We start from the raw sequence: 27,569 nt of genomic DNA, 5'->3' as shown, positions 1-27,569 counted from the left end.
AAAAACAATCTGCCCAGGGTTAATGTCCCATCATAGTAACAGGGCAGAATGGGGCGGGATTTGCAAAAGGGTTTATTATCATGGCGTTTATCGTGCGCTTGCCCAGGCCTTACGGCCTGGGCATAAATATAACGATTGCATTCACCACGGCTTCGTAACTCTTCGTAACGCGGCCACTCGCGCCTGCGGCGCTCGGGGGCGAAGAGCAGGACCAAGGTCCGCTGGCCTTCGCGCCGCTTGCAATGTCGTGGACAATAACTGAAAACGAGCGCTCTATGCCGTTTCCATCCATCTTTCCCAGTTGGATCCATAATCACGCAGCAGTGCCAGTCTCTATGCCACTAATGCCACTGTGAAGAAGTCGCTCTCAGTTTAACTAATAAAATGTCAGTTAATTGTAGCAAAAAGTGGAGTTATGGAATCCTATGACGCATAGACTGCGTTATAAGTCCTTCACGGCGGAATAAGCTACCAAACAATGTAAGAATCCATAACCAACCCATTAAGCTAACGTCAACACGATACAAATAATACTGTGTATGTTATTTATGAGTATTTTTCACTGAAATTGCGCTGCCGTCCGGTTATCCTTCCTTTAACACATAGAAAAAGACTACTGCGCACTCCTTTTATAAGATTATAATGTAATATTGTATGTAAATCATAGCCTACAATTCGCCAGTGGTGGAAAAGGTGCTAACAATTCTTACAAAAGAGTACCATTAATGGATATAATTATACTCTGTTACAAGTAGTAAGGCCTGTATTAAAAATGTACTTGAGTAAAAAGTACAAAAGTATTGGCATCAAAATGTAGGCTACTTAAAGTACCAAAAGTAGAAGTACTCATTATGCATAATGTCACATTCATGTTTTCAAACATGAAATCTTTTGAAAATAGCAGATGCGTCTCACCGTGAGCTTGATTGTAAATCAGCTATATTTCAAATAGGGCTGAAGTTGTTAATGTAGGTTTTGTTATAGTGATCAAATTCTACAAAGTAAACAGTAACTCAAGAGTAAAAGTACAATATTTGGATCCAAGATTTAGTGGAGTAGAAGTAAAAATATTGGAAATTGGAAATGTTCTCCAATACAATCAAAAGCGTACTTATATTAGTACAGTACTTAAATGTACTTGGTTACTTTACAACACTGCAATTAGCATTATGAAGCACAAACTCACTGTTTCCAAATTGATCAAAACTAATGATTCTCTCTGGCATGCTTTGCCTGAAAATGACTTACCTTGTTCTAATATCCAACCAAATGAAGAATAACGCCATTCCATCAAGGTCTAGTGGGGTCAATGCAAAAAAAGTGATTTAGTCAAGTTCCACAATTTATTAGACCATGTCATGAGCCACTACAAAGACGTTATCGTCTGCACTGCAGTTGACAGAGTTTTCAGATTCATCTTGACATTCAATAGGGTATGTTGTTAAGTGAATGGAAATAAATGTAAAACACTTTTTGCTATTCACAGGCGAGAGAACATGGTTGTGAATCTCTGCCAGACGCATTTTCAGACCACAGTGCATTGTAACAAGGTATGATGATGATGATGACACATTGCAATGTTACTTGACAACTGACAAGCACAGGCCAAAGGTGAAGAAAAATGACAAAGGTGAAGGTGTCAAACATCTTGAGGATGTCCCTCAAGATGTCTCACATAATCACATTCACATCCCACACTGTGTGGGAGACAGATTCACAGTTGACCTTGCCATGTTCTTGTATGTTTGTGACTCTTGACTTATTTTTCTCTCTGCCATCTGTGACATCCGTTCATGCTTTCAAGGCGTTCTTCTTCCCTAGTGGTTATCCTTGAATGCGCCTCATTATGGGAGCGTGTTGATATTGTGACATAACATTTGTTTGACGTCCCATTAGTTAGACGCTGGTGAATTGCTAACCTGCTGACGCTGGTGAATGCTAACCTGGTGAATGTTAACCACTATGCCTAAACCTAACCTCAGTAAAACTATCCCTAAACCTAACCCTAACCCTTAGTCGAACAAATGAAACTTAGAAATATAGAGATTTCCCCCCTCCTTATAATGCAATTTTACTCAGAGTGTAACAATGTAACCATGGTACACAGACACAGTTACTACAGTATGTTATCATGTCTTATGATAAATAATTTCTATCCAGGTGGAAGTTGTCTCCCAGATGACAATGTCCCTGTCCCACAAGGTTTGAGGACTGGTTTGTGGAGCATGAAAACAATAAGAATATGCCATGGCAGCACAGTCTTTGCCTCTCAACCTTTTGAAACCCCTATAGGCAAATTCCAATACTTTTAACTTCCACACTCGCATCATCCACTCGTGCCTTTTGTCCCGCCTCAGAGCGAGGTGAGGATTAGATTAGAGTCGGGAGGAATCAAGCTCGTTAGATTAAATAGTCACATTCTAATATTCACTTTTCTGCCTACCCGACTCCTCTGTCCTGCAGGTGCCATGTTGTATATTGGATGTTGTATTTATCTACCATATGCTAATTTCTCTATTATATGCTTATGAATTAAGCTAGTTATGACATTCTCCAACGCCAATGCACAACAACAGCATGATTGTGTAATTAAAGATCAATCCATTATTTAATGTGTTGCTTCAGTGAATTGTAGAACCTCTGCTAAGACACTAGGAAGCTGTTCTGTCTGCTTGTGATTTGTGCATTTCATGTACAGATAAATACCTTTTTCATTGTCTCTCTTTGACATGCACACACATATACAGTTATCTGCAGATGGGTATGACGTCACCAACCTTCTGTCAGTCGATCCCGCTGTCCGTCGTCGGGGCTTTAAGGCGGAATACTTCCTGCGTCCACCTGTGCAGGTACATGATGCTGTCTGTTGTACTTTCAGACAGTTTTTCTTTAGGCCTAGAATTATTGAATGCTTTAACTATTGAAAAATAGCAGATATACAAGCTTGTAGATCTGCTATTTTTGAAAAATCGTGAAAATGTGTGCATCTTTTTCAATATATATTTTTCAAAGCAAACTTTTGTAACTCAAATCTCTGCTCCTGGGGGGTCCCTGGAACAACATATTTTGAGATGGGGGTCTGCGGCCGAATACATGTAATTTTGGGGGTCCTTGTCATGAAAAAGTTTGAGAACCACTGATTTAGAGGAAGGATTTAGAAGTTGGGTCAAAGATCGGGTCAAAGATATTCAAAGACTTGCACACGTTTTCAAGATTTTTCAAAAATAACAGATCTACAAACTCGCAGCGCGGCACTCGGTGCCGCGTTGTGAGCTTGTATATCTGCTATTTTTCCAATAGTTAAAGGAGCTATAGTCAACTTTTTCATTGTAGGGCCGACTTTGTTTACATCCCTTATCAATCCATAGAAGAGGAATGTAAACAAAGTCAGTCTGACATGGCCAAAATGATTATTTTATCATCATTATTTTATGCTTTTTGTGGACCCATTTTTGAATAGAAACACATGTATGAAGCTTATTTTTTTATAAAACATTTTCGAAACATTATTTTTATTTTAGCATCCGTTTTTCAAGAAAAAGTTGACTATAGCTCCTTTAAAGCATAAAATAATGGTTAAAGTGGTTAAAATCTAACACGACTCGGGCGCGTTCCAGGTATTTGAGGGTTAAGATGCTGCTCGTTGGGACTGCTGGATCTCATCATAACATTGTATTATCATTAACATGTGGAACGGTTCATACCTTACCCCCAGGTGACTCTGCAGTTTGGCATCCAGGTGGAGCTGTGCAGAGTGGACGTGGAGCTATGGTCATGGGGCATGGACCGAGGACAGACATGCAAGAAGCTTGAGATCAGCACCAGCTCAGATCCTCTACCTGCTCTGGCTCCTGGCCCCTGTCAGGACTCCGAGCAACGCCAGCAAGGGGACCTAATAATGGGCCACGGCCAGGATGGGGAAGCCCAGCCCCAAGAAAGACAGCTGCAGCATTTAAACAGTAGGTCTAAAGGACAACAGTGGAGCCTTCAGGCCAAACAGTGGGGAGAACACGGCCTCGAGGAGCCCCAACAAAGAGGCCGTGGTGACAGGCAGCACAGGGCCCCTCTTCAACCTCAGTCAAACATTGAGAGCAGTTACGCAGAGCCAGAGTTTAAACTGATGGGCCGCTGTGAACTCAGGGAGGAGACCCTGGTGTGCTTCTCACACCCGCACTTTCGGCCCCGGCCGCCATTTCTCGCCCCTCCCCCACCACAGCCTGCAAACTGCCGGCAAGAACAGCTGTGGAGCAGGGGTGCAGCGTCACTAGGCTCTGTGACACAGCTTCGCGTGACCGTACCGTGTGGCGGCGCTGGCTCTGCGCTGGGGCTCAAGGCTCTGGCAGTGTGGGCACAGCCTGCTAAATACTGCTCTGCAGCCGAGGTAGAAAGGCTTAAGAGTGCCCACGAGGCAAGTCAAAGACTGCTACCATCACCTAGGTTTTGTGCTCCATCTATGAATCAACCAGCACATTTACTGCCAGCAGCCACGCCTCCTAGGTATATTTTAACTTTCCTTGACAGTTCATAAATGTTGTATAAGTGATTGCGCAGGTTTTGTAGTTTTTTGGTGCAGAGCCGTCATTCACAGATGATGATTAATCATTTTATCATTATAACGGCCCTATTCCTGTATTTTCTATTTGGTATTTGTAAAATATATTGTAATTTAATTGTGTTGTTACACCTCTAAGTACATTGTGTATGAAGGAGATTTACTTGGCAGTGATAATGTCACATTCTTTTCTATTGGTTAATACACAAATGAATACGCTGGATTCACTGCCTATTGCTACTGTCACCATAGTAATTTCCTGTTGTGTGCCTGCAGTTGTCCATCAGTCCCAGAAGAGTTCCTAGACCCCATAACCCAGGAAGTGATGACACTGCCAATGCTGCTGCCCTGTGGCATGTCGGTGGACAACAGCACCCTGGAGGAGCAACAGAAGAGAGAAGCCTCTTGGGGTCGCCCCCCCAGCGACCCTTTTACAGGGGTTCCGTTCACTGCAGCCTCCCAGCCTCTACCCAACCCTCAACTCAAGAACCGCATTGACCGTTTCTTGCTGCAGACGGGGGTGGGCCTGAGAGAGGGAGCACTGGGCAGATGTGGGGAAGGAGAGAAGCCCCTTGCGTCCAGGCTCTTGGATCAGAAGGTAGAGGGAGAAGACAAGGACACAAGTAGTAATAAAGGGATAGTCAGCCGTGCCATCAACCATAATGTTAGTAACAGACACCTGGAGATGGAGCGCAGTGGACATGGACTAGAAAATGGAAACAGCATGGCAAATCCTCAGCCTGGGAGATCAGGGGCTGGTCCTCATACCAAAGATATTGCAGACTCTGTGAGACAAAAGAAACGAGAACGAAGTGGGAAACCCAAGGAAACCCCACCGCCCACAGACGAGTTGGTCAGGCCTTGTCACACTGACAACCAGCAGCTGTTGCCTGAATGTAAAAGAACAAAAACAGATAAAGTCTCTGGTTGGTAGTACATAAAGAAGATAGAACTAAGTCAGCTCAATGTAGGTTCTGTAATGGTGAATTTAACTCGCATCCTTCACATTCTGTATCCTCTCATATTCTGTCTCCTCTACAGCTCCGAGCAGCAGCTCTCATGAGCAGCGCTTGTCTTCCAGCTTGGATGAGGCCCTTGTCCTGGCACTGCGTGGTCGACCATCCTTCACCTCACACTCCTCCCAGTCGAGTGGGGTTACCATTGATACTGACACAGAGCCATCTCACACCTCCCTGAGTTCAGCTACAGAGTCGCCCACAGGTAGGATCGGTCTGGGATTAAGAATGTGTGTGTGATGTGTGTGGCAATGTAGCAGCAACACAATTGATACTGTTGCCAACCTTCACAGTTAAAGGGATATTTCACTTTCAAAAAAACTTTTGGTCATTTTATCGTCTAATCAGGCTTTTATGAACACCCTGAACAGATCAAGCAAATTGCTTGATTCAATATTTAGATATTTGATGTAAATGTTACCAGGCCCTCCAGGCCCAGGGCCTCTCCCCACACACACCCATTGTAACTTCAAACTTCATTTTAACCATGATAGATTCATTAAAAACACCCATTATTTTTTCTGGTGACTCATATTACCCTCCTAATACGTGAGCAGGCCGTGTTCTTTCGATAACTTTTTTCATTTATTTTTAATAATTATTTTTTGTATTTAATTTTTTTCATTTTCCCAAAGAATTATTAAAAATAAATGAAAAACGTTATTGAAAAAACACGGCCTGCTCACTTATTAGGAGGGTAGTATGAGTCACCAGAAAAAATGATGGTTGTATTTAATGAATCTATCATGGTTAAAATGGAGTTTGAAGTTACAATTGGTGTGTATGTGGAGAGAGGCCCACAAGCTGTTTCCCTGTTGAAAGTGGAATATCCCTTTAAGCTGTCACAGCACTGCCCATCAAGCCCATAGAGTTATAATATGTCTAGAGAGCGGATGGTCCGCCCCCCAGTCATTTACTTCAATAAAAGTTGCTCGCCAGCGCATGGAAGTAAACTACTTAACTAGTAAAAATGGGCCCAACACAGGCCAACTAATTTAGTTTGATAACCGTTAACCGTTAAGGAAATGTGTTCCAAAATGCGCTATTTTACTCATTAAAAAAGGAAAATACACTAGGGTTTTACCCCCCAAATAAAGTGTCCTATTTACAAATTAAAACAAAACAATAATAATACAGCAAATGTTTTCTATAAGAAATGTGGTTTTGCAGTGAAATGGTATAGGATTGACATATAATCACGTCTGTAATGTAACGCAGCTTGCTGCATAACCGCAGATGTACGAGCCCTAGTCTCCCAATGTGGATTGTGGAAACATAATGTAACTGTGAAATGAATAGTAAATGATTGTACAAACTGACTTGCAGTTCACTGTAAACACATGGAGATACACAAGAGATAGCTGCCATGTCTGCAAGTGCAGTGTCTGTCGGGCATAACCTATCGGGCATAACCTAACCTAACCTGATTCTTTAATTTTGACCATGATCTAAATATTAACCATCTCTGTGGTTTGCTTACAGCAAACAAAACGGGGATAGGAGGGTTACTCAGGCACAGTGGTGGCAGTGGCTCAGGAGGTAGAGTGGCTGTCCTTGGGATTCGAAGGTTCCGTGTTCGATTCCTGGCTCCTCCTGGCTATGTGTCGAAGTGTCCTTGAGCAAGACACTGAACCCATAACTGCTCCCGATGAGCTGGTTCCTGCCTTGCATGGTTGCCCCCGCCATCCGTTTGTGAATGGGAAATAAATTGTAAAGTGCTTTGGAGAAAAGCGTTATATAAATGCAGTCCATTTACCATTACAGTGGCAAATAACTCTTGGATTGTTATATCCAATCTGAAATGCTACTTTGTAGGAGAGTTGCAGGCTCTCACATCAATGCTTCAGTGTTGTGTTACTTAATAAATTCACTGCAGTTCATATTTAGGTGTATTTATTACACTTTATCCAGCGCACTTCCCGTTTCTTTGAACACGTACACTTCAGAGTCCATGACAGGATGTTGATTCTTGTGCTTCCCCAGCAGAATGCTAATTCAAGCGTAAGGGGTCAGAGGACCTAGTCATCTAAGTGAATTTGGGCTGTGACACGGCTGAATGATCACAAACTACCACGATTTGAAGTATTGGAATAGTCATAATTGTATTATTTAACCACAAAAGGCACTATTCTTTATTTTCATTTTATTTTATCAATGTTTTAATGGGTTCCATACGGGAACGTCCTTATAAATGAGCACTACTTACATACTGCTCTGAAAGCCTCTGGGTGACCCATCATAATCAACAGTAGGGCTGTTAAAAAGATTAATTGGAACATGTCTTTAATTAAATGCAGTGCAGGCTAGTACGATTTCTGTGCTAAGTGACGAGGTTCTCCCTCTATCTTCTTTCCCAGGTGAATCAAAGTGTTCTCAGTGTTCCTGCTCCGTCTCACAATACGCCACATCTACGTCTGTTTACCGCCTACGCTGTGGTCACTTTCTATGCCGCCCCTGCCTACACAGGATGTCACGGCCACCAAACACTATTGCTTCAGAAACGCCCAGTCACGTTTTGTGCCCAACATGCCATAGACCTGCCCCCTGCAGTGACATAATACGCGTGCATCACTAACGGATCACATTCAACCGTGATCTGACAGCATTCCAATGCAACTGAGACCTGATGAGTCCTCGAACACTATGTTCTAAGGTGGAGATAGAGTTGAATACTTGAATTCCTCAAGTGTATATCGATGCATAATGAATTACTGTTTAGAAAAAGTGAGGGTAGTCTATGTAAGGTTACTTGTTCGCTAGTTACCTTTGTATTTTCTCTTTTCTTTTTTGTATAATAAGTTGTAAAACAAAATCTCATTAAACAATATAAAATATGTCCACGTGTGCCATTGTGAACTCATTATTATTGCAATATATACAACTATACAAAAGTTTTACTTTCATTATTTAATGTACTGTTTCAGTAACCATTTCCCAATACAAAGGCAAATTCTTAAAATACCTTTTTAGCACTTTCAACCAGGTGTCCCTATTTTGGGCATGTCATTATCACTGCACGATAGGATGTATGTGTATGTATTTGTGGCTATTTCTCCATTAGTTCTTTTGATATTTCTAGAAAGGTTCTAATAGATACTGGCTAACCAACAGAATGTCAATGAAATCACACAATCTCACAAAAAAGAACTAGCCTTGTTCACCTCCCACCTCTTCTCCCTCTCTTTGTGGCTCTTCTCGGAGATACACATGTGATTGCAGACTTGGATGTGAGCTTGTTAGGCAGTGACAAAAGCAAATCGAATATGCACATCACTTGGTTGAGGTGCTGGGTTGAAAAGTATGATGAAGAAAAAATAAAATAAACTTGATGGTGTTTGACCCGGTGAAGAGCCTTGGCTCGAAAAACATTTTGTTTAGAAGTAGAACGTTTTGGAGACAGTGTAGTTCTGCAAATGAAAATGTATATAGAACAACTTAAAAGAACGGGAGAAGGTTATCAAAAAAAAAAGAATGGCAAGAGTCATAGCAGCTGACCAACGGTACGTCCTGTATACCCATGCTTTCTCTCTTGGAGAGGTAGACAGCAGGCAGAGGTACACAGCACAATCACTAAAATTCATTGTACTATTGCCATTATCCCGGCTCAAAGTCAGTGGCTAGCACTGCCATGTGAATTTGTACAAATGTAAATAGTTCAGGTAGTATTGCAGTGAATTTCTTCAATTTCGCCTATTTAATATATCGTCTGCCACTGGGTCCTGATTTTCGTTTCTTTTTTTACATTTTTGCCTGTAAAGTGGAATGTCAGATAATGTGTACAGGTCCAGAATGGAGAGAAAACACGATTTTATTGGTTCTCAACCTGTGCACAACAGCATAAAGGTTTATTTGTCGTTTCCATGCCAACTTGACCAAGGTCGTGATCCTGCATCTGTTTAGTAAGAAGACTGAAAGCAATCCACAAATGTGTCACAATTTTCATAATGGAATTGGGAACAGATAAAAGATCAGATCGGGTCCGGGTAAAGGGACCATAGGAAGTTTATTAGAAACGGCTTCAGATATAAATGAATAGAGTTAAGAGATAAGATAACCTAATGATAGGTTGTGACATGTCATGGCTGAATGCTGTTCACAAACTGCCATCAAAGCATGCAAGCACTTACGTATATTCTTGAATCATCGTACCTCAGTGTTATCATTTTAATCACATAATTCTCCTTCCCACTTGAAATCAGCTGCATAATCTGAGGAATATAAGCCACTACATGCAATATTCAGTATTGACATTGAAAAGGCATAATTGACCTAGACATGCATGTCTATTTGAAATGCTAATCTTGTTTTGTCCCTTTCCCCAGCAAAATTACTTCAATGAGATCACTTTTCACCTCCTGTCATGTTTTAATGCGTTTGGTGTCAGAGAAGCCATCCATAAATAAGCCCATGGGTCTAACATTTCTGCAAGCTATTTGTTAGTTGTCAGGCTACTGCATCTTAGTAAACGCATGCGCTCAACAATGTAGCCTACTTAATCAGTGCGCTCATTGGAATAAATCGAATTAGTTGTCATTGAGTTCACTTAGTTGTTCATCTTAAACTGCCTTTTGTGTGTGCCATCATGCCACCCATTAGAAATGTTTAGCCAAACTAAATGTAGCACAGTCTTGAATACTGACTAGCCATCTTGTGCAGCCAGTTTAGGTACATTGTTGTTTTCGTGTGTATATTTGTTTGATGGAGCATATCTTATGCTGAGAGGGATGTGGCATGACCTCACTCACTTTCACACAACCTCCCAGCCCCCCCTACATCTTCCTCCACTGTGTGTGTAGCTGTCTTTGGGTGTGTGAGGAACAGAACAAGATGACACTGACGTCAAATGTGACAGTCGAATGGTTTGTCAGAGCATCTGTCTATAAGTAACGGGTCCTGTCAGATATCTGTCAGAGAGAGGAAACTGTGTAGTTGCACTGTGCTTTTTATCCAGACCAGCAGCCATAATGCCTCATTCCCTGTCTCCACTGTGCCTGTTGCTGGGACTCCTTGCACTGTCCTCTGCCTGCTACATCCAGAACTGTCCTCGTGGAGGGAAGCGAGCGCTACAGGACACTGGACTCAGACAGGTAGGGAACTCTCATTTATTGTCCGTAGCATGATGGTGTTGCTCTCAAAAAATAACTGACGCTTTAACTTATATACTGTAACCGTTTTTTTTCCTTCTTTTCCTCTCCTATCATTATTTGTTTTATTTTACACATTTGTTGTGAAACAGATTTTAACTTGAGAAGTTGTGATTCCAGCCAAACATCATGATGCATTTGTGTGCCACAAACTATTCTATTATAGCTGCTGCATATTGTTAGATATATATTTTGAGGGAGTTTGTCATTTGAATATATAATGAGACATGAGAAGATGATTGTATCAGATCGACCAACAGTATGCTGCAGGCTAATGTTAAGTAGCCTACTTAGACTTGATATAGCCTAATTTCTGGCACTGTTCTGTTCCAGTGCATGTCGTGTGGTCCTGATGACAGGGGCCGTTGCTTTGGCCCCAGTATCTGCTGTGGGGATGGACTGGGCTGTTTGCTGGGCTCGCCCGAAACAGCTCATTGTGAAGAGGAGAATTACCTGCTCACTCCCTGCCAGACAGGAGGGAAACCCTGTGGATCTGAGGGGGGACGCTGCGCTGCCTCAGGACTCTGCTGTAACTCAGGTAGGCCTAATTGGAGGGTCTGATCTATTGTAATCACCCTGTACAGCATTTTCTGTCATTGTGTACATTAAAGGACAACTTCGTTTTTTTTACAACAAGGGTTCATATTTTGGGTTGTAATTAGAGAAAAGAAACGATGAGTGTTGAAATGTTTTCATTTACTGCTTTCTATCATTTTAGCCATGTTAGAGAGTTTGGTTTCAGTGGGTGGGGGCATGTGCAAGTGGCTAAATATGTCTTTTTAGACACAATAAACCCATTCCCAACATGCACCGCAATTTTTCATGGTTAGGTGTGACTTATGGGGGCTAGTACAGTTACTGTAAATAGTAATAATGAATTTGTCGGCTCAATGTGTCTAAAAAGACTTGCACGCATGCCCCCACCCACTGAAATCAAACTCTCTAAAATGGCTAAAATGATAGAAAGCAGTAAATGAAAACATTTCAACACTCATCGTTTCTTTTCTCTAATTACAATCCAAAATATGAACCCTTGTTGTAAAAAAAAAGGTCCTTTAAGTGTATGACCAATGTTTCCTTATCCTTTCCTTTCTTCTCCATATATCTAACTTGTGTCTGACCTGTATATTCTTTCTTTTTTTTTCAGAGAGCTGTGCTGTAGACTCTGACTGTCTGAGTGAGGACCAAGTATTCGAACCAGCACACAGTGCCACAGTCACAGGGAGTTCACCTGCACAACTGCTGCTGCGTCTGCTACATGTGGCCACCAGAGGGCAGACTGAATATTGATACCTCACAGGTTGTCCACAAAAACACAAGTGGGTTCCTAGAAGTGCCCTAAATGGAAGACCATCTCTGCCCCATTATATGCCAATGGACATAGATTATTTGAGTGCTTTTTAGGGAATCCTGGCCTAGCCTGTTTCCACTTCAAACTTTATTCTCATTCCTAATCCCTATACTATCATGTTGTATCTGTAGGGAATGGGTAGAGTAAGAGCCTGTATAGTTATTTGCTATGTTGGTTCACTGTTTAGGGCAGCTGGGGATGAAGAATTGTTTTTTGACTTCAGGGGAAAGCAGCAGCATGAATATTGAGAACAGCATTGTATCTTTCACTTACACAGAAATGCAATGCACATACTAGCCCTCTGTAAACATATTTTTTTTCTGTCTGATATAATATCTAAGATCCCATTACTACAACAATGTGAGATGAATATGTTGAGCAAGGTGTTTGAAGATTGTTAATGAATGTTCTGATTGTTACCTGACAAATTCTTGAACACATTCCCATTGTAAATATCAAGTACTTTATATGAACTAAAGCCCAACCACACTGTGAAATCAAACCTACCACCTGATAGGCCTGCAATTATCGAATTAAACACTGCTAAATCTTTACTGATATGATCTTGAAAGAATTGCGGAGTGACAATACAAAATATACACTGCCTAAATATCTGTTGTCTGTTGTTTTTTTCTTTACCACTTTATGGTAATTGCACCTTACACAAAGGTTGAATATTTCTGGCAAACATGTTACTGGTTTGTCTATTGCCTGCCAGGACTTCCCCTCCACTAATCCTGAGTTTTTATGCGTACATACAGTTTTTGACAAAGCCAGTTCTATGAGCAAGCTCCACACGCAGATAAATCAGTTTTTGTGTTCTTTATTCCTTAGCAACTGTCAAATCTACTTTCAGTCAGTGTGCATTTCTGAGTTCATTCGACACGACGATCTCTGCAATGACATGTCAAGTCAAATTTAATGGATTTTCATGGCCTGTTAACAATTTTATGCTTTGAAATTGTTCCCTTTTGGGAAATGCTGTAGCTGAAACCTGCGACAATGTTTATCTGGAAGAAGTTGTTTTTTATTCATCACTAATCAGTTTAAATCAAATGATGCCATTTGTTCTGCTACTGTGGACATAAAGTGTGCTTGTGTAAATGGGATGAATACTGTAATTGTAGGCGTTGTAAATTGGCTTGTATCATCTTTGTAAAATAAGGCTATAAACCATACTGAACATTAGTTATGTGTCAAAGTGCTAGAGAGAGATGACTGCAATAAAGCAGAAAGCCCACAACACTCCAGATTAAATACAAGTCTTTAAGGTGCACGGCTCGATAATGACATGAAAAATGAAGAAGTAGCCTGCACACAAGGAATATCCTTTTCACATGGTGTATTTACCTCTTCTGGACAGAATCAACGGACGCGTTTCGACCTAATGGTGTTTCTCAACGTGGTAGATGTGTCAAAGTGCCCCTGAGCAAGACACTTACCCCTTACCGACGCCATGCTTTGTTATTTCTCCTAAAAAAAGGCCCATTTCTCCTAATAGTTATGGGTTAAATGTAGAGGAGGCATGACACATTTAACTTACGGTATGTGACTTATATGAAACACACCCTTTCCGGAAATGAGGAGCTGCGAGTCAGGCCTACAGCAATCTGGGAACCCATCAGCAAACAAACAAAAAAGGAAAAATAAATCTGAATCTGTCGTGAGAGATTAGACCTACAGTAACTTTACCTGTTTCAAAACAAGCATGACAAGTACACAAGTCAATCAACCATGGTACAATAAATACTATTCTTTTTTATTCTGCTTTGATTGCACAATACAAGACAAAGTCCATAAACCACACATGACCTATAACGCATTAACGGAATCAGATTTTTTGTTATAACCAACTGTTAACTAAAATTAAACAAAAAACAAAAACTAGGTGTGTGAAGAAGAAAAAAAGACTAACTGAATCTAATATTGTATTGTAATAAAAACAGCCTTAGTTTTAGTTTTTGCTAACTTCAAAATTGTTAACAGACTTCTAACTTTATTAGAAGTTTGCATTGGAAAAGGTACAGTTTCATGGCAGTACAGTTCACTGGTACACGGTCAACTAAAAGTATAAACACCTCAAGAGGCTTTTGGGTTAGGGTCATGCTTGTTTCAAATGGGGTCCTTTTTTAAAACTCATAACATTGAATGACAGACAAATAAAACAGTACTATGCAGAAGATTAAAGATGTCTCCATGACAGTGAGTCAATTGCTTTCACAGCCCCATAAAATACCCTTTGTATTAATAAAGAAAACTAAAACTATTCTAAATACTGAAACTAAAACATTTCTAAACAATAAAAACCTAACCGAAACGAGCAAATTCACTCATGAATTAAATGTAACTGAAAGTAATATAAACGGACTTGAATAAATATTTAAATAAATAAATACAATGAATACCTATCTCCAACACAACAAATCAAACTGGTTTCTTTTTCTTTCTTTCTTTCTTTTAAAAAAAAATCTCTGCCATGCAGGAACAGCCGAGGCGGAGATAACGTTTTCACCCCTGTCCGCCTGTCTGTGTGTGTGTGAGACTGTGAACTTCTAATCTCAGGCACGTTTGGCATGAAACTTTGCACACACGCTGCCAGTAGGCCATGGATTGGCCATACCACCTAGACTCCGAGTCCCGATCTGCATGTCACTCCCCGTCTCTCTCCCTGTACTATACTATCAACCAGTAAGACTCCCTAATCGGGAGATAAGCGACCGTTGGTCGCTTATCTCCACAAATAGGCCAAAAGTTTGTTTTACCAATTATCAAGACATACGGGCAGTTGACAGTTTGCCATGGTTACTCATTGAAGTTGAATCTCCATATATGGAGATAACCTACGCATCACACTAAGTCTGACCTCACCAGCCCATATTTGGGCATGAGCAACTTATGTCTCCATATATGGAGATATGATGACATCACACAGTCCTCAGCCGATGATGTGGCGTGATGTCATACAATACACAAACGAGCCCTACAGTATAAAGGGGCAATTCTTGCCAGGAAAGAAGCATTTCTTCGACTCAGACCTTATCGCCAGGGTTGGCTTATAGCAGCTGTCGGTAGGACCATATATGGATTCTGTTAGTGTGGATCTCCTAACAGGGCATCATCTGGGATACAATCCCTTTTATGCCCATATATGGAGATCCCTAACAGAATCCCTTTCATGCCCATATATGGAGATCCCTAACAGAATCCCTTTTATGCCCATATATGGAGATCCCTAACAGCATCCCTTTTATGCCCATATATGGAGATCACTAACAGCTAACAGAATCCCTTTTATGCCCATATATGGAGATCCCTAACAGAATCCCTTTTATGCCCATATATGGAGATCCCTAACAGAATCCCTTTTATGCCCATATATGGAGATCCCTAACAGAATCCCTTTTATGCCCATATATGGAGATCCCTAACAGAATCCCTTTTATGCCCATATATGGAGATCCCTAACAGAATCCCTTGTATGCCCATATATGGAGATCCCTAACAGAATCCCTTTTATGCCCATATATGGAGATCCCTAACAGAATCCCTTTTATGCCCATATATTATGGAGAAATCCCTGCTCTGAGTATCTGACATCAGTGTGATGTCACCTGTTTATGCCCATATATGGAGATCCCTGCTCTGCGTATCTGGTTGCTATGGTAAACAGTTGGTTGCTAGGGTAAAAAAACATGGTTGCTATGGTAAACAGTTGGTTGCTAGGGTAAACAGTTGGTTGCTAGGGTAAAACCATGGTTGCTAAGGTGGTTGCTAACGTACACTAACAGACCAGCAACAACAGACTGTTGCCACAGCAACGTACACAAAGGTTTGTGTACACATGTGGTGTGATGTCATACTGATGCGGAGATATGAGCAGGGCAAAGGTGTGACGTGTGACGTGTGACGGACGGACGGACGGACGGACGGACGGCCGGTGGAGGTTTTCATAGTAAACTGCTCCCTGACAGTCGCAATAAAGGCAAAAGGCCCCAAAAAAGCCCCACAAACTAAGCACAAAAAGAAAGGAAACTTGAATACGGTCCATTATATCTCCCCTTTAATAATACCAATTTGTATTGTGTTTTATATCATTATTGTCATGGCAGCCTGGGGGTCCTGTCTGTTCTAACGTTTCTGTTTCTATGTCTATGGCCGGCTACAGACCTAAAGGCACAAAAACGAGTGCGTGTCGTGTGGGGGAGGCGGGGGGCAGGCACAGCGCAATGCATTCCGGATGGGAGTCGAGTGGTTTGAAGTCGAGTGCGAGTCGTGTGGTGTTGTGTGGTTGCGTCCAACTTGCTCACGACTCGCACAGAGACAGTTGTAGGCGAGCACTGGGGAGCAGACAAGCTGCACTTGATGAGACAGAAGGCAGGGTTCAGCTGCCAACCAATAGGAGAGAACCACCGTTCTGCGGCGAAACTGGGCAGAGCACACTTGTAGTCCACTACACTACAGTGCGTTGAGCCTTCGGTCTGCAGTGATCATCGCGCTGTCTCTCCTCTTCCCTCGTTCTCCTGGCCATTTCAAGCCGCTTCTCCCTCCTTCTCCTTCTCCTCGCCACCAACACCGCCAATACAAGCGCCCTTTTGCGTCCTCTAAACAACATTTTGCCCAACAGGTGTCACCAAGCAGCAGCAGTACTGTCCACCGACGCCAACTCCAAAAAGACTACACGCTCGAAATCCACTTACACTTCCGCCTCTCGCTGGACGGCCCACGTCCGCAAAGCATTGTGGGAAATGTATTCTTTTTTGGAACAGACTTTCCAAACGGAACAGACTCGCACTGAACACAGAACGTTCCAGTCTGAGTGCGGCCTATTAGGTTGTAGCTGGTTTTCCACCTGTGGGGAGGTGTGTCCTGACAATCACCTGGCTGGTCTCCGTCTGGCAATCACCTGGCTGGCTATATATACCTGGAAGAAACGGCACGCCGTGCTCTGTGATAGGCGTTTTTACAGCCAGTGCACACGTCTGTGGTTTATGCATTAGGTCAGTTTCTTTCTCCAGTTCAGCTGCTAGCTTGCTTGAGATCCTGATCTTTCTGGCCTTCGCTAATCTTTGGTCTCTTTCCTCAGCCAGCCGGACTAACTCCCCACACAGCTCCAACCTTTGAAGAGGACTAGGCCTGAGGACAGACCCCCCCCCCCCCCAAGAGGACCTTGGTATTTTGTTCTGCTTGTTGAAGCCTAAGACTAGTTTTTGTTTGGACTTTTATTTGGACGTTTATTCCTTAAAGGCTCACTTCGCTAATTTGTTTTTGAAAGCCTGTTTCTCAGTTTTGGATTAAAACCACTTTAAGTTTTGGCATTAATACGTTTCCTTGTCTGATTCTTGTCTGCATTTGGGTTCTCTGACTGCCTTGACAATTATTATCGTTGATTCGTCCTGAGTACCATGATTTAGGAGAGGTTTTTAGTAAGCAGCGGGCTCTCTCTCTCCCTCCACACCGGCCCTATGACTGCGCCATTGAGCTGTTGCCTGATGCACCGCTGCCAGGAAGCCGCCTTTATAACCTCTCTCGTCCAGAACGTGAGGCAATGGAGAATTATATTCAGACGTCCTTGACAGCTGGCCTTATCCGCCCTTCCTCGTCCCCTGTGGGAGCAGGTTTTTTCTTTGTTGGAAAGAGGGATGGCAGCCTGAGACCCTGCATCGACTATAGAGGCCTAAATAACATCACAGTCAAAAACAGATATCCTTTACCACTCATTAGTTCTGCATTCGAACCCCTGGAAGGTGCCACCATCTTTTCTAAATTAGATCTACGCAACGCCTACCACCTGGTGCGGATCCGAAAGGGAGACGAATGGAAGACGGCCTTCAACACACCTCTCGGGCACTTTGAGTACTGTGTAATGCCTTTCGGGCTCACAAATGCCCCTGCAGTTTTCCAGGCCATGGTCAACGATGTTTTGAGGGACATGCTCAACCTTTTTGTTTTTGTCTACCTCAATGATATCCTTGTTTTTTCTAAGTCTTTGGAAGAACACATCCAGCATGTCCGCCTGGTCTTGCAGAGGCTCCTTGAAAACCAGCTTTTCGTGAAGGCCGAGAAGTGTGAGTTTCATGTGCCTACCACCTCCTATCTTGGCTTCATCATCTCCGAGGGACGTATGAGCATGGATCCTTCCAAGGTGCGGGCTGTCTCTGAGTGGCCTGAGCCTTCTACCCGGAAGCAGTTGCAGCGTTTTTTGGGTTTCGGAATTTTTTATCGCCGCTTCATCAGAAATTACAGCCGTGTCGCAGCCCCCCTAACGGCACTTACCTCCACCACAATCAAGTTCAAATGGACCCCGGTGGCGGCTGAGGCTTTCCAGGAATTAAAGACTCTGTTCACTACAGCCCCAATCCTGGTTCAGCCTGTCGGGATCGGGGCCGTTCTTTCTCAGCGGTCCGCTACGGACCAAAAGGTCCACCCTTGTGCCTTCCTCTCTCACAAGTTGGACTCTGCAGAGAGGAATTATGATGTGGGGAACCGTGAATTACTTGCTGTGGTCCTAGCCCTGGAGGAGTGGAGGCACTGGCTTGAAGGCGCTGAACATCCATTTGTGGTTTGGACAGACCATAAGAACCTGGAGTACCTCATAACAGCAAAACGTCTCAATTCTCGTCAGGCCAGGTGGGCGCTCTTTCTGGGCCGTTTTCAGTTCACCTTGGACCTACCGGCCTGGCTCTAAGAACACCAAGGCAGATGCCCTATCACGTCAATACGATGCTGAGGAGGATTCAACACCTCCTGAACTATCCTGCCCTCTTCCTGTGTTGTTGCTGCTCTTACCTGGGACTTCGAGTCAGCTGTTCTGGAGGCCCAACGCACCCAGCCGGACCCCGGTACCGGTCCCCCGGGTCGCTTATTCATTCCAGACTCTGTGCGCTCCAGAGTTCTCCAGTGGGCTCATGCCTCCCGGGTAAATTGTCACCCTGGTAGGAACCGCACACTTGATGTTCTCCACCGTCATTTCTGGTGGCCTTCCATGGAGGCAAATGCTCGAGCCTACGTGGCGGCGTGTACTGTATGTGCCCAGAACAAGACCTCCAACCGGCCCAGTTCTGGACTCCTTCGCCCTCTGCCTATTCCACAACGACCCTGGTCCCACATTGCTGTGGATTTTGTTACTGGTCTGCCACCATCCGATGGTAATTCAGTTATTCTAACTATAATTGATCGCTTCTCTAAGGCCCTAAGCTCCCATCTGCTACTGAGACGGGTAACCTTTTGGTCCAACATGTCTTCCGTATTCATGGCATTCCTATTGACATTGTTTCGGATCGTGGTCCTCAGTTTACCTCTCAAGTTTGGAGAGCTTTTTGCACTGCACTGGGTGCTACAGTTAGCCTGTCCTCAGGCTTTCATCCTCAGACCAATGGACAGGTTGAGAGGTGGAACCAAGAACTGGAGACCACGCTGCGTTGCCTGGCCTCCTCTCAGCAATCTTCCCGGTCATCTCAGCTTGTGTGGGCGGAATATGCGCACAACTCGGCTACCAGCACTGCTACTGGAATGTCCCCCTTTCAGTGTTCCCTGGGCTATCAACCACCACTATTCCCAGTTGAGGAGGAGGACATTGCAGTCCCTTCAGTGCAGACCCACCTCCGTCGCTGTCGCCGGGCCTGGAGGACTGCTCGCACCGCCTTGTTGCGGGCAACCAGGCGGAATGAGAAGCATGCTAACAGACGACGGATTCCTGCCCCTGTTTACCGACCTGGACAGAGAGTGTGGTTAACTGCTGATCTACCCCTACGTACTGAGTCCCGTAAACTGTCTCCTAGGTTCATTGGACCATTTCCTATAGTTAAGGTCATCAATCCGACCGCTGTTCGTTTGGAGCTGCCACGGACCCTTCGGATCCATCCGGTATTCCATGTGTCTCGTGTCAAGCCGGTGGTCACTAGTGCTCTGTCCCCCCCTGTCCCTCCCCCTCCTCCTCCCAGGATGCTGGATGGTGGTCCTGTCTATACGGTCCGCCGGCTGCTCGATGTTCGCCGCCGTGGGCGGGGTCTACAGTATTTGGTGGACTGGGAGGGTTACGGGCCAGAGGAGCGCTGCTGGGTTCCTCGGCACAACATCTGCGATCCTACTCTCATCCGGGAGTTCCATCGTCTGCACCCAGGTCGACCGGTTGGGGCGCCTGGAGGCGCCCGTTAGGGGGGGGTACTGTCATGGCAGCCTGGGGGTCCTGTCTGTTCTAACGTTTCTGTTTCTATGTCTATTAGGTTGGAGCTGGTTTTCCACCTGTGGGGAGGTGTGTCCTGGCAATCACCTGGCTGGTCTCCGTCTGGCAATCACCTGGCTGGCTATATATACCTGGAAGAAACGGCACGCCGTGCTCTGTGATAGGCGTTTTTACAGCCAGTGCACACGTCTGTGCTTTATGCATTAGGTCAGTTTCTTTCTCCAGTTCAGCTGCTAGCTTGCTTGAGATCCTGATCTTTCTGGCCTTCGCTAATCTTTGGTCTCTTTCCTCAGCCAGCCGGACTAACTCCCCACACAGCTCCAACCTTTGAAGAGGACTAGGCCTGAGGACAGACCCCCCCCCCCCCTCCCCCCCCCAAGAGGACCTTGGTATTTTGTTCTGCTTGTTGAAGCCTAAGACTAGTTTTTGTTTGGACTTTTATTTGGACGTTTATTCCTTAAAGGCTCACTTCGCTAATTTGTTTTTGAAAGCCTGTTTCTCAGTTTTGGATTAAAACCACTTTAAGTTTTGGCATTAATACGTTTCCTTGTCTGATTCTTGTCTGCATTTGGGTTCTCTGACTGCCTTGACAATTATTATCGTTGATTCGTCACCTTTCCAACGAGGTACAGCTTGATAAGCATCGGGCATTTGAGGCATGAGCTACACAGCCAAACGTGTAGGTAGCGCCAACCAAATATTTGCCAAAATGACCTGTAATATACTGTTCTGCTGGCATTCACTCTCGTTTTGGGCTTCAAGTGCTGGCAGTTGTGTGTTAGTCACAGGTGTGTGATAGTCACAGATGTGTGACTTTTTTGTTGACGCCGGTTCGGGAAAACCGCCCGTTGTGTCGGATCGAGGCCGGGCACGGCACTCCGCGCCGCGGCGGGGAACGCGTGTGCCGAATCTGAAGCCGGTGGGACAAACGGTTCTCGAGATACGCGTACGCCGTACACGCACGCACGCACGCTCACAGACATTTTGTCGCATTTATTGTAAGATTAAAGGGGAGATATAATGGACCGAAGTCAAGTTTCCTTTCTTTTTGTGCTTAGTTTATTTGAAAAAAAAGAACCTCCACCCCAAATTTGAATAGGCTATACAAATTGTATCAAACATGATAAAAACAAAGCAAGCTCAGTTTTTAAGAAATATTTATTTTGTGGCGTTTCTGCCTTTATGGATTGTACAGTGATTTAACAGGAAACGAGGAAAGAGGACTGTCACATGTCCAGAGTCTGATTGTGAACAAGGGACCACATCAGTTGGACCCTATAATCTCTCAAGAACGGACTCGCTCCGCAGAAGAAAAATATTTTTTTTTACGATGGCTAGCCAGATTGGTTAGACCCTGACTAACAATCAACCTGGGGAGTAGTGTTGATTTAGTCGACACTGTTCGTCGACTACCTTTTTTCACTGATGAAAACTAAATAAAAACTAAACAAAAACTAAACAAAAAAAATCTTCACTCCACCAGTTGAAAACCTCTGCACTAGGACATCGGTGCCCCAAAACTGTTTTAAATAGAAACAAAAAGTTGATAAAACAAATGAGGTTAACCTCATTCTCTTTCACATTTTAGTCTAGTTTGGGGAAATGAAAATGTCATACCAGGTACAGCTGACAAGACACTGGATTTAGGATCTGGTCAGATGTGAAGATTCAAACCTGTCCGCTTTGTACTGGATGGAGAGACTGATGGAGGAATGAAAATGGATACTCTTTTTACTCTTTTTGTCTTTCGTATTGTGGTTTTGTCTCGTCTTATGTGTTTAATTTGATCTTTTATGCCCTTATTTTCCTCAGCCTTTTCATACAGCTTTATTCGTGTTGCTTTGGTACATTGTAAAGTCTGACCTTTGACCTTATTGCATGGTGACCTGCATCACTGCTATTGGTGTCTGTTGAGACTGTACGTTTCTCTCGTGCCAGGCCAGTACACAATCACATCAATCAAACCGAACGAAACTACAACAGTTACAGTAGTAAAGCCTGTTGGGGCTTGTACAGCAGAATTTCGCTCTCTCAGCCACAAAATCAAATTAAACTTCAGATTGACATTTTGCTTTGCATAAGTTATAATGTTACTGTCATGAATGAATACATTTGTTCTTGTGTGTAATTTGAACATTTAACATTTACATGTGTACATGTACTGTGTGTGTGTGTGTGTGTGTGTGTGTGTGTGTGTGTGTGTGTGTGTGTGTGTGTGTGTGTGTGTGTGTGTGTGTGTGTGTGTGTGTGTGTGTGTGTGTGTGTGTGTGTGTGTGTGTGTGTGTGCGTGCGTGCGTGTGCGTGCATGTGTGGAGGGGGGGTTGCATGCAGCTGCATGGGTTTGTGTGCATGCTGAATGACAAAGTGTGTCAGTATTTAAGCAGTGGTGAAACGTTCCACTCCCCATTCTCCTTGTTTGACCATGGATCCTAAAGCTGTGGTGCTGATCTTGTGCTTGAGTGCCATGACCATCCCTTGCACTGAAGGTAAGCTCCTATATATAATCAATCTGGGTTTTAAGTCTTGTGGAAACATGTTTTCATTTGAACAATACAATATTCAGATTATGTTTAGCGCTGAAATGTGTATACTGTATTGTGTTTGTGTGTGTTGGAGAGGGGATTGTACAAGGAGCAGGAGGTGAATTATGTGGAACTTACATGACCATACTGATGCCCACACTGGCAACATATTTTCTTTTGCTTCCAATGTTGGACCTGTTTTCACAAGGTTTTCAATTGATCATACCTGTCAGTTCAGCTGCCCATTTAAAGTCGTGTGTTCACCATTAAAATAAACATTGGTTGATTTCTTTTTTTTTTTCATGATTGTTCCCATGAAATGTCCTTTATTATAATATTAATCACCACAAGGTACTCTCAGATGCCACAAGGTGCCAGAACTGTTTAAAGCTTTCAGATTAGTAGATACGCCTTTAACCTCAACTAGCTCCCAGGAATATCCTTGACACTTGACATATCCTTAGCATGTCATTGTTTTCACTTGCATTGTACCACCAAAATCATTCCAGATGATTCTAATCTCCTTTCCCCCTATTGTAGGAGGTATCCCAAAGTGCTGCACGTATCTCACAAAAATACGTCTCTCTACACAAATGCTGTCTAAGGTTGAAAAATGGGATATGCAGCAAAGCAACGGTGCCTGTGACATCCAAGCGCTTGTGTAAGTTGCAAAATCAACAGAAAGTGAGATCATCACCGTGCATAGATATCACACACTGTAGTAGCTTCTGTACTCCATGATACAATACTGTAACACACTGACAAAGAACAAATTGCTCTGCTAAACATGAACACAACTGCTAGATTACAATCTAACTTGTGTCTCATCTGGATGCACAGACTGCATTACAGGGACTTGGAGAAGCCTGTGTGTGCCCATCCCAAACTCCAGAGAAGGCTACTGAAGGCACAGCTTCTGAATGGCAAAAGACAGAAGATTTAGTGGAGTGTGTGTGTTGTTGGGGGCAGTGGCGTCAGTTCAGAAAAAGCTAAGGTATGGCAACATGACTGGTGTCTTGCACACGCGCGTGAAAGACACCAGTCATGTTGCCATACCTTAGCAACGGGCATGATACATTTATTTTAAGAAGTGCATTACATTTTTCCCCCGTTTCTACGGTTTCTTGGGCTGGATATGGCAGCCTGGAACAGTTGTTCAAGTGCAGCTTGGCATAGGCTATAGTAACAATTAACAATAATGAATTGTACCTGTACCATTTTGTCAAGATGGGGAGAATACAAGTGTAGAGAATATCATTATAAAATTGTTAAAGTGACCCTTTTGTAAAATGTTGCATTTGTAGTTATTTTACTGTAATTTAACAACATAATAACCAGAACAGATAGACAAAGAGACATTCATGGATTTACAGTATATTTAAAAGTAACTTTTATGTTCCCCCCTGGACCCAGGGTATGGCAGCTGCATACCCCTGCATAACATTTTCCATACACTCATCTCTGGTTTCATTTAACTTTATAAAGTTGTTTTCAAGACTTTGTATTTTACAAACTGTTGGGCATGTTTTCCTTTTTATACTGATACTGTTTATATCCATATCCATGTATTATTAAAACTGTGGCACAGTACTTTACTTGTGTAATCAATGCCATGATTATGAATAACATATCTTTGTAATAAAATGTATCGAATCAGAATATTCCAAATGCCTCTGTTTGTAGAACCAGCTTTGCAATAGTCAAACAGTTCAAGTGTGAGACAATTTTAAACTTGTTAGAGGAAATTCTATAACATAAAAAATGCACAGTACGACAAAGCATAGCCTAGTGTTAGTTATTCTTATTTTAACTAGATAAAGCTCTCCCCCCTGCAGCCAGCATGGTTATTGCATTAAATTACAATTTACAATAATTATGAGTCAATTATGAATAATTTGTACGTTTGAACTTTTTATATGGCAATGGGAAAACCTGTGTTGCATTGTGTCTGCATTTAGCATATCCCACAGTGTGGTTATTATGAAAACTGACATCACTGTCATCTTAGTCAGAGGACAGCTGCACATTCAAGAAAGAATGTCATAGGGGTTGAAGATAATCTTACTCTGAGTAATGATGACTAATGATTAATTAGGAATAAATGTACGGATTCCATGTCAAGACCTTCATAGATGGGTATTATTATTTATTAACATAAGCATTGGTAGAATAAAGGCTTTTATCATCATTATGGAACATTACACTTGCTCTGGAAACACATTTATTTATATAATTGACACGTTTATTTATACAAGGACAGAGCACAAGTAAACACGATTGTTGTGAATGTGCCATTAGCAGGCTAGTTTTCAGCTCTTGTCTGGGGGCAAGATTTTCCATCTTGTTGCAAAAAAGACATCAGTAGGTACATACACAAGTATATCAGCACCCAACTGACTTCCATGAATGAAGGATTATTGGGCAACAAGTCACAACCAACATGCTGTGTTGCAGTTTCTGTCCTTAAATTGTGTTTCTGTTGCACTAGATTAATGCTCTGTATTTTAATGTCGGGAGTGGCTTATTGTCGGTATCAGCCGGGAACACGCGAGGCGAGAGTCTGTCCCCGTTACAATGCGCTAGTCGCTAGACCCCTGGGAGATGGATTGCTGAGGTGGAGCGCCACACCTACCTCCAAGAGCCGTTCGCTCCCAGTAATCTACTACATTTATTTTTATGTCTTAATGCATAATGTTTTGTGTAAAGCACTTTGGATTGTCTTGTTGAAATGTAGGCTAGTATACTATACAAATAAACGTGCCTTTGCCTGGTCTGAATGTAGTGATATCAGGAAAGGAAGTAGCCAGGACCCTCATGCTCGTATAAAAATAAAAGGTTATGATGTTTCAGTCAGGTTTTGAATTAAAATGTATGAATGTCCAGTTTTAGTAATGAACAATGTGAAAGCCAATAGTGCCAATACTGAAATGTGTTGACTGACGACATACAGACTTCCTTTGTTGGTTCATATTAATAAAGTAATCACTGAGCCTTGGCACCTGCACGGCTAGCCTGCTGTGTTATACTTTTAGCATTATTGTACAACTGTACCACTGTAGGCTACTTTTTTCAAACAGTTAATAAGGTATTCAATCAATCAATCAAACAAACAAACAAACAAACATCATGGCTGTTTTGATCTGACATTTCCAAGCTTTTTCCAAAACATGTCTTAGGCCAGAGGAATATGCTTTCAATATTGTAGGTCCTTTGAAGGGTAACCGGTCACTTCGCCAAAAATCCAACTAGCCAAATTGTCGGCGCTCATTGGGCAGGCTCTGAAGGGTAACCGGTCACTTTGCCAAAAATCCAACTAGCCAAATTGTCGACGCTCATTGGGCAGGCTCTGAAGGGTAACCGGTCACTTTGCCAAAAATCCAACTCGCCAAATTGTCAATTCTCCTGGATTCGCCAGGATGATTGGCAATTACATCTACTATGTTAAATATTTTGTGGGGGAGGACCCCCAGATGAGAAGTCATTATTAAGGATGTCTTACTTTTTTTTTTTTTTTAAGATTTGTTTTTGGGCTTTTTATGCCTTTATTTGATAGGATAGTAGACTGACAGGAAATGGGGAGAGAGATGGGGAATGACATGTGGCAAAGGTCGTCCGGATCGGGAATCGAACCGGCGACGCCAGCAGGCATCATAGTCTAGTATGTGTTATGCGCCTTGACCACTAGGCCAGCGGGCGCCCCAGGATGTCTTACTTTGCTTCAGTCATCAAATTTGTACACCTCCATTTGGCATTTTAAGGCTGAAATTGTACCCATGCTAGTAAAGCAACAGAACAAATATAGAGGTTTTGGGGGGAGGACCACCAGACCCCTGTTGGGGAGTTCCGCGCACCCCCTAAAAAATAAATCTCCTGGATTCTCCTGGACTGACAGTCCAATGTTGACAACCCTGCTCATGGGCGAGATGTCCTAGCAAGTTGGTTTGGCGAGATGGATTTTTGGCGAAGTGACTGGTATTCCTTTGAAGACCGTGGCTTGAATCTGGTCTGTGCAGTGAGTGATACGTGTCAAGACAAGTTTCTCTATGGGGTGCATTAGAGTGTATCAGAGATTACAGAGAACATTGCCTGAAGCCTTGCCACTCATCAATTTACCTCTCACTTTGCTTTTAGCGATCAAATAACTTGGGTTCTAGCCGAGACTGTTTCATCAGTTATGGAGTGTTGACAATATAGCAGACAGGTAAGAAAATACTAAGAAAACAAATGATGGGGACAATACTAATACCGAATAAACTGTTTTGCACAAAACATGTCCCAGCAGCCGTCTTTTATTTTCCTGCCAAGGGGTTTCCGAGCAATTACTCATTTTAGAGTTGGCACTAGGCTATGCCAGTATGCCTCATCCTGCTCCCTGAACCTGCACCTATTAGAAAAACTAAATAAAATGACATTATTTTTTCTTCTTTTAATTAAGGTGTGTGTGTGTGTGTGTGTGTGTGTGTGTGTGCGCGCGTGCGTGCGTGCGTGTGGGTGTGTGCACGCGCGCGTGCGTGCGTGCATAGAAGAAGCTGAGTTTGATTTGTCGGGGGAGGTTGGAGTTCCATAGACTGGCCATGCCATTAATAGTGCCTTCTTCACTTTAAGATCTTGCTCTGTTGAGTTGACCCATGAGCACAGGTACTTTAAGTCCTTGACTTCCTTCAGAGCAGTGCCTCCTGTTGTTGTCAGAGGTGGATGTTCCGATTGGATGTTATAGGATAAGCAATCGCCTCAGTTTTCTTGGCATTCAGCCAAAGGGCAACCTTGGCACACTCTGATTCCACTCTGCTCAAGAGCTCCTG

General features: G+C 43.0%; 2 protein-coding genes across 2 annotated transcripts; both read left to right on the top strand.

Moving 5' to 3' along the window:
* Positions 1-340: 340 nt before the first annotated feature.
* ubox5 (U-box domain containing 5) lies at positions 341-8,296 on the top strand. The gene is made up of 7 exons (XM_080739615.1): positions 341-480; positions 1,487-1,550; positions 2,748-2,849; positions 3,716-4,497; positions 4,829-5,478; positions 5,594-5,773; positions 7,926-8,296. Coding segments are annotated over exons 1-7 (1,998 nt in total). The 5' UTR covers positions 341-478; the 3' UTR covers positions 8,144-8,296.
* Positions 8,297-10,532: 2,236 nt separating this feature from the next.
* Positions 10,533-12,002, top strand: avp (arginine vasopressin; the record flags this gene model as incomplete). Its single annotated transcript, XM_080739381.1, has 3 exons — positions 10,533-10,655; positions 11,046-11,250; positions 11,860-12,002. 3 exons carry the CDS (start codon positions 10,533-10,535, stop codon positions 12,000-12,002), a joined length of 471 nt encoding a protein of 156 aa, XP_080595507.1.
* Between the last annotated feature and the right edge of the window lie 15,567 nt (positions 12,003-27,569).

The sequence above is a fragment of the Nannobrachium achirus genome (genome assembly GCF_963921795.1).
Source record: "Nannobrachium achirus genome assembly, chromosome: 12".
Lineage (NCBI taxonomy): Eukaryota > Metazoa > Chordata > Actinopteri > Myctophiformes > Myctophidae > Nannobrachium > Nannobrachium achirus.
Note: the sequence above shows the minus strand (reverse complement) of the source record. Positions and strands in the feature narration are given on the sequence as shown.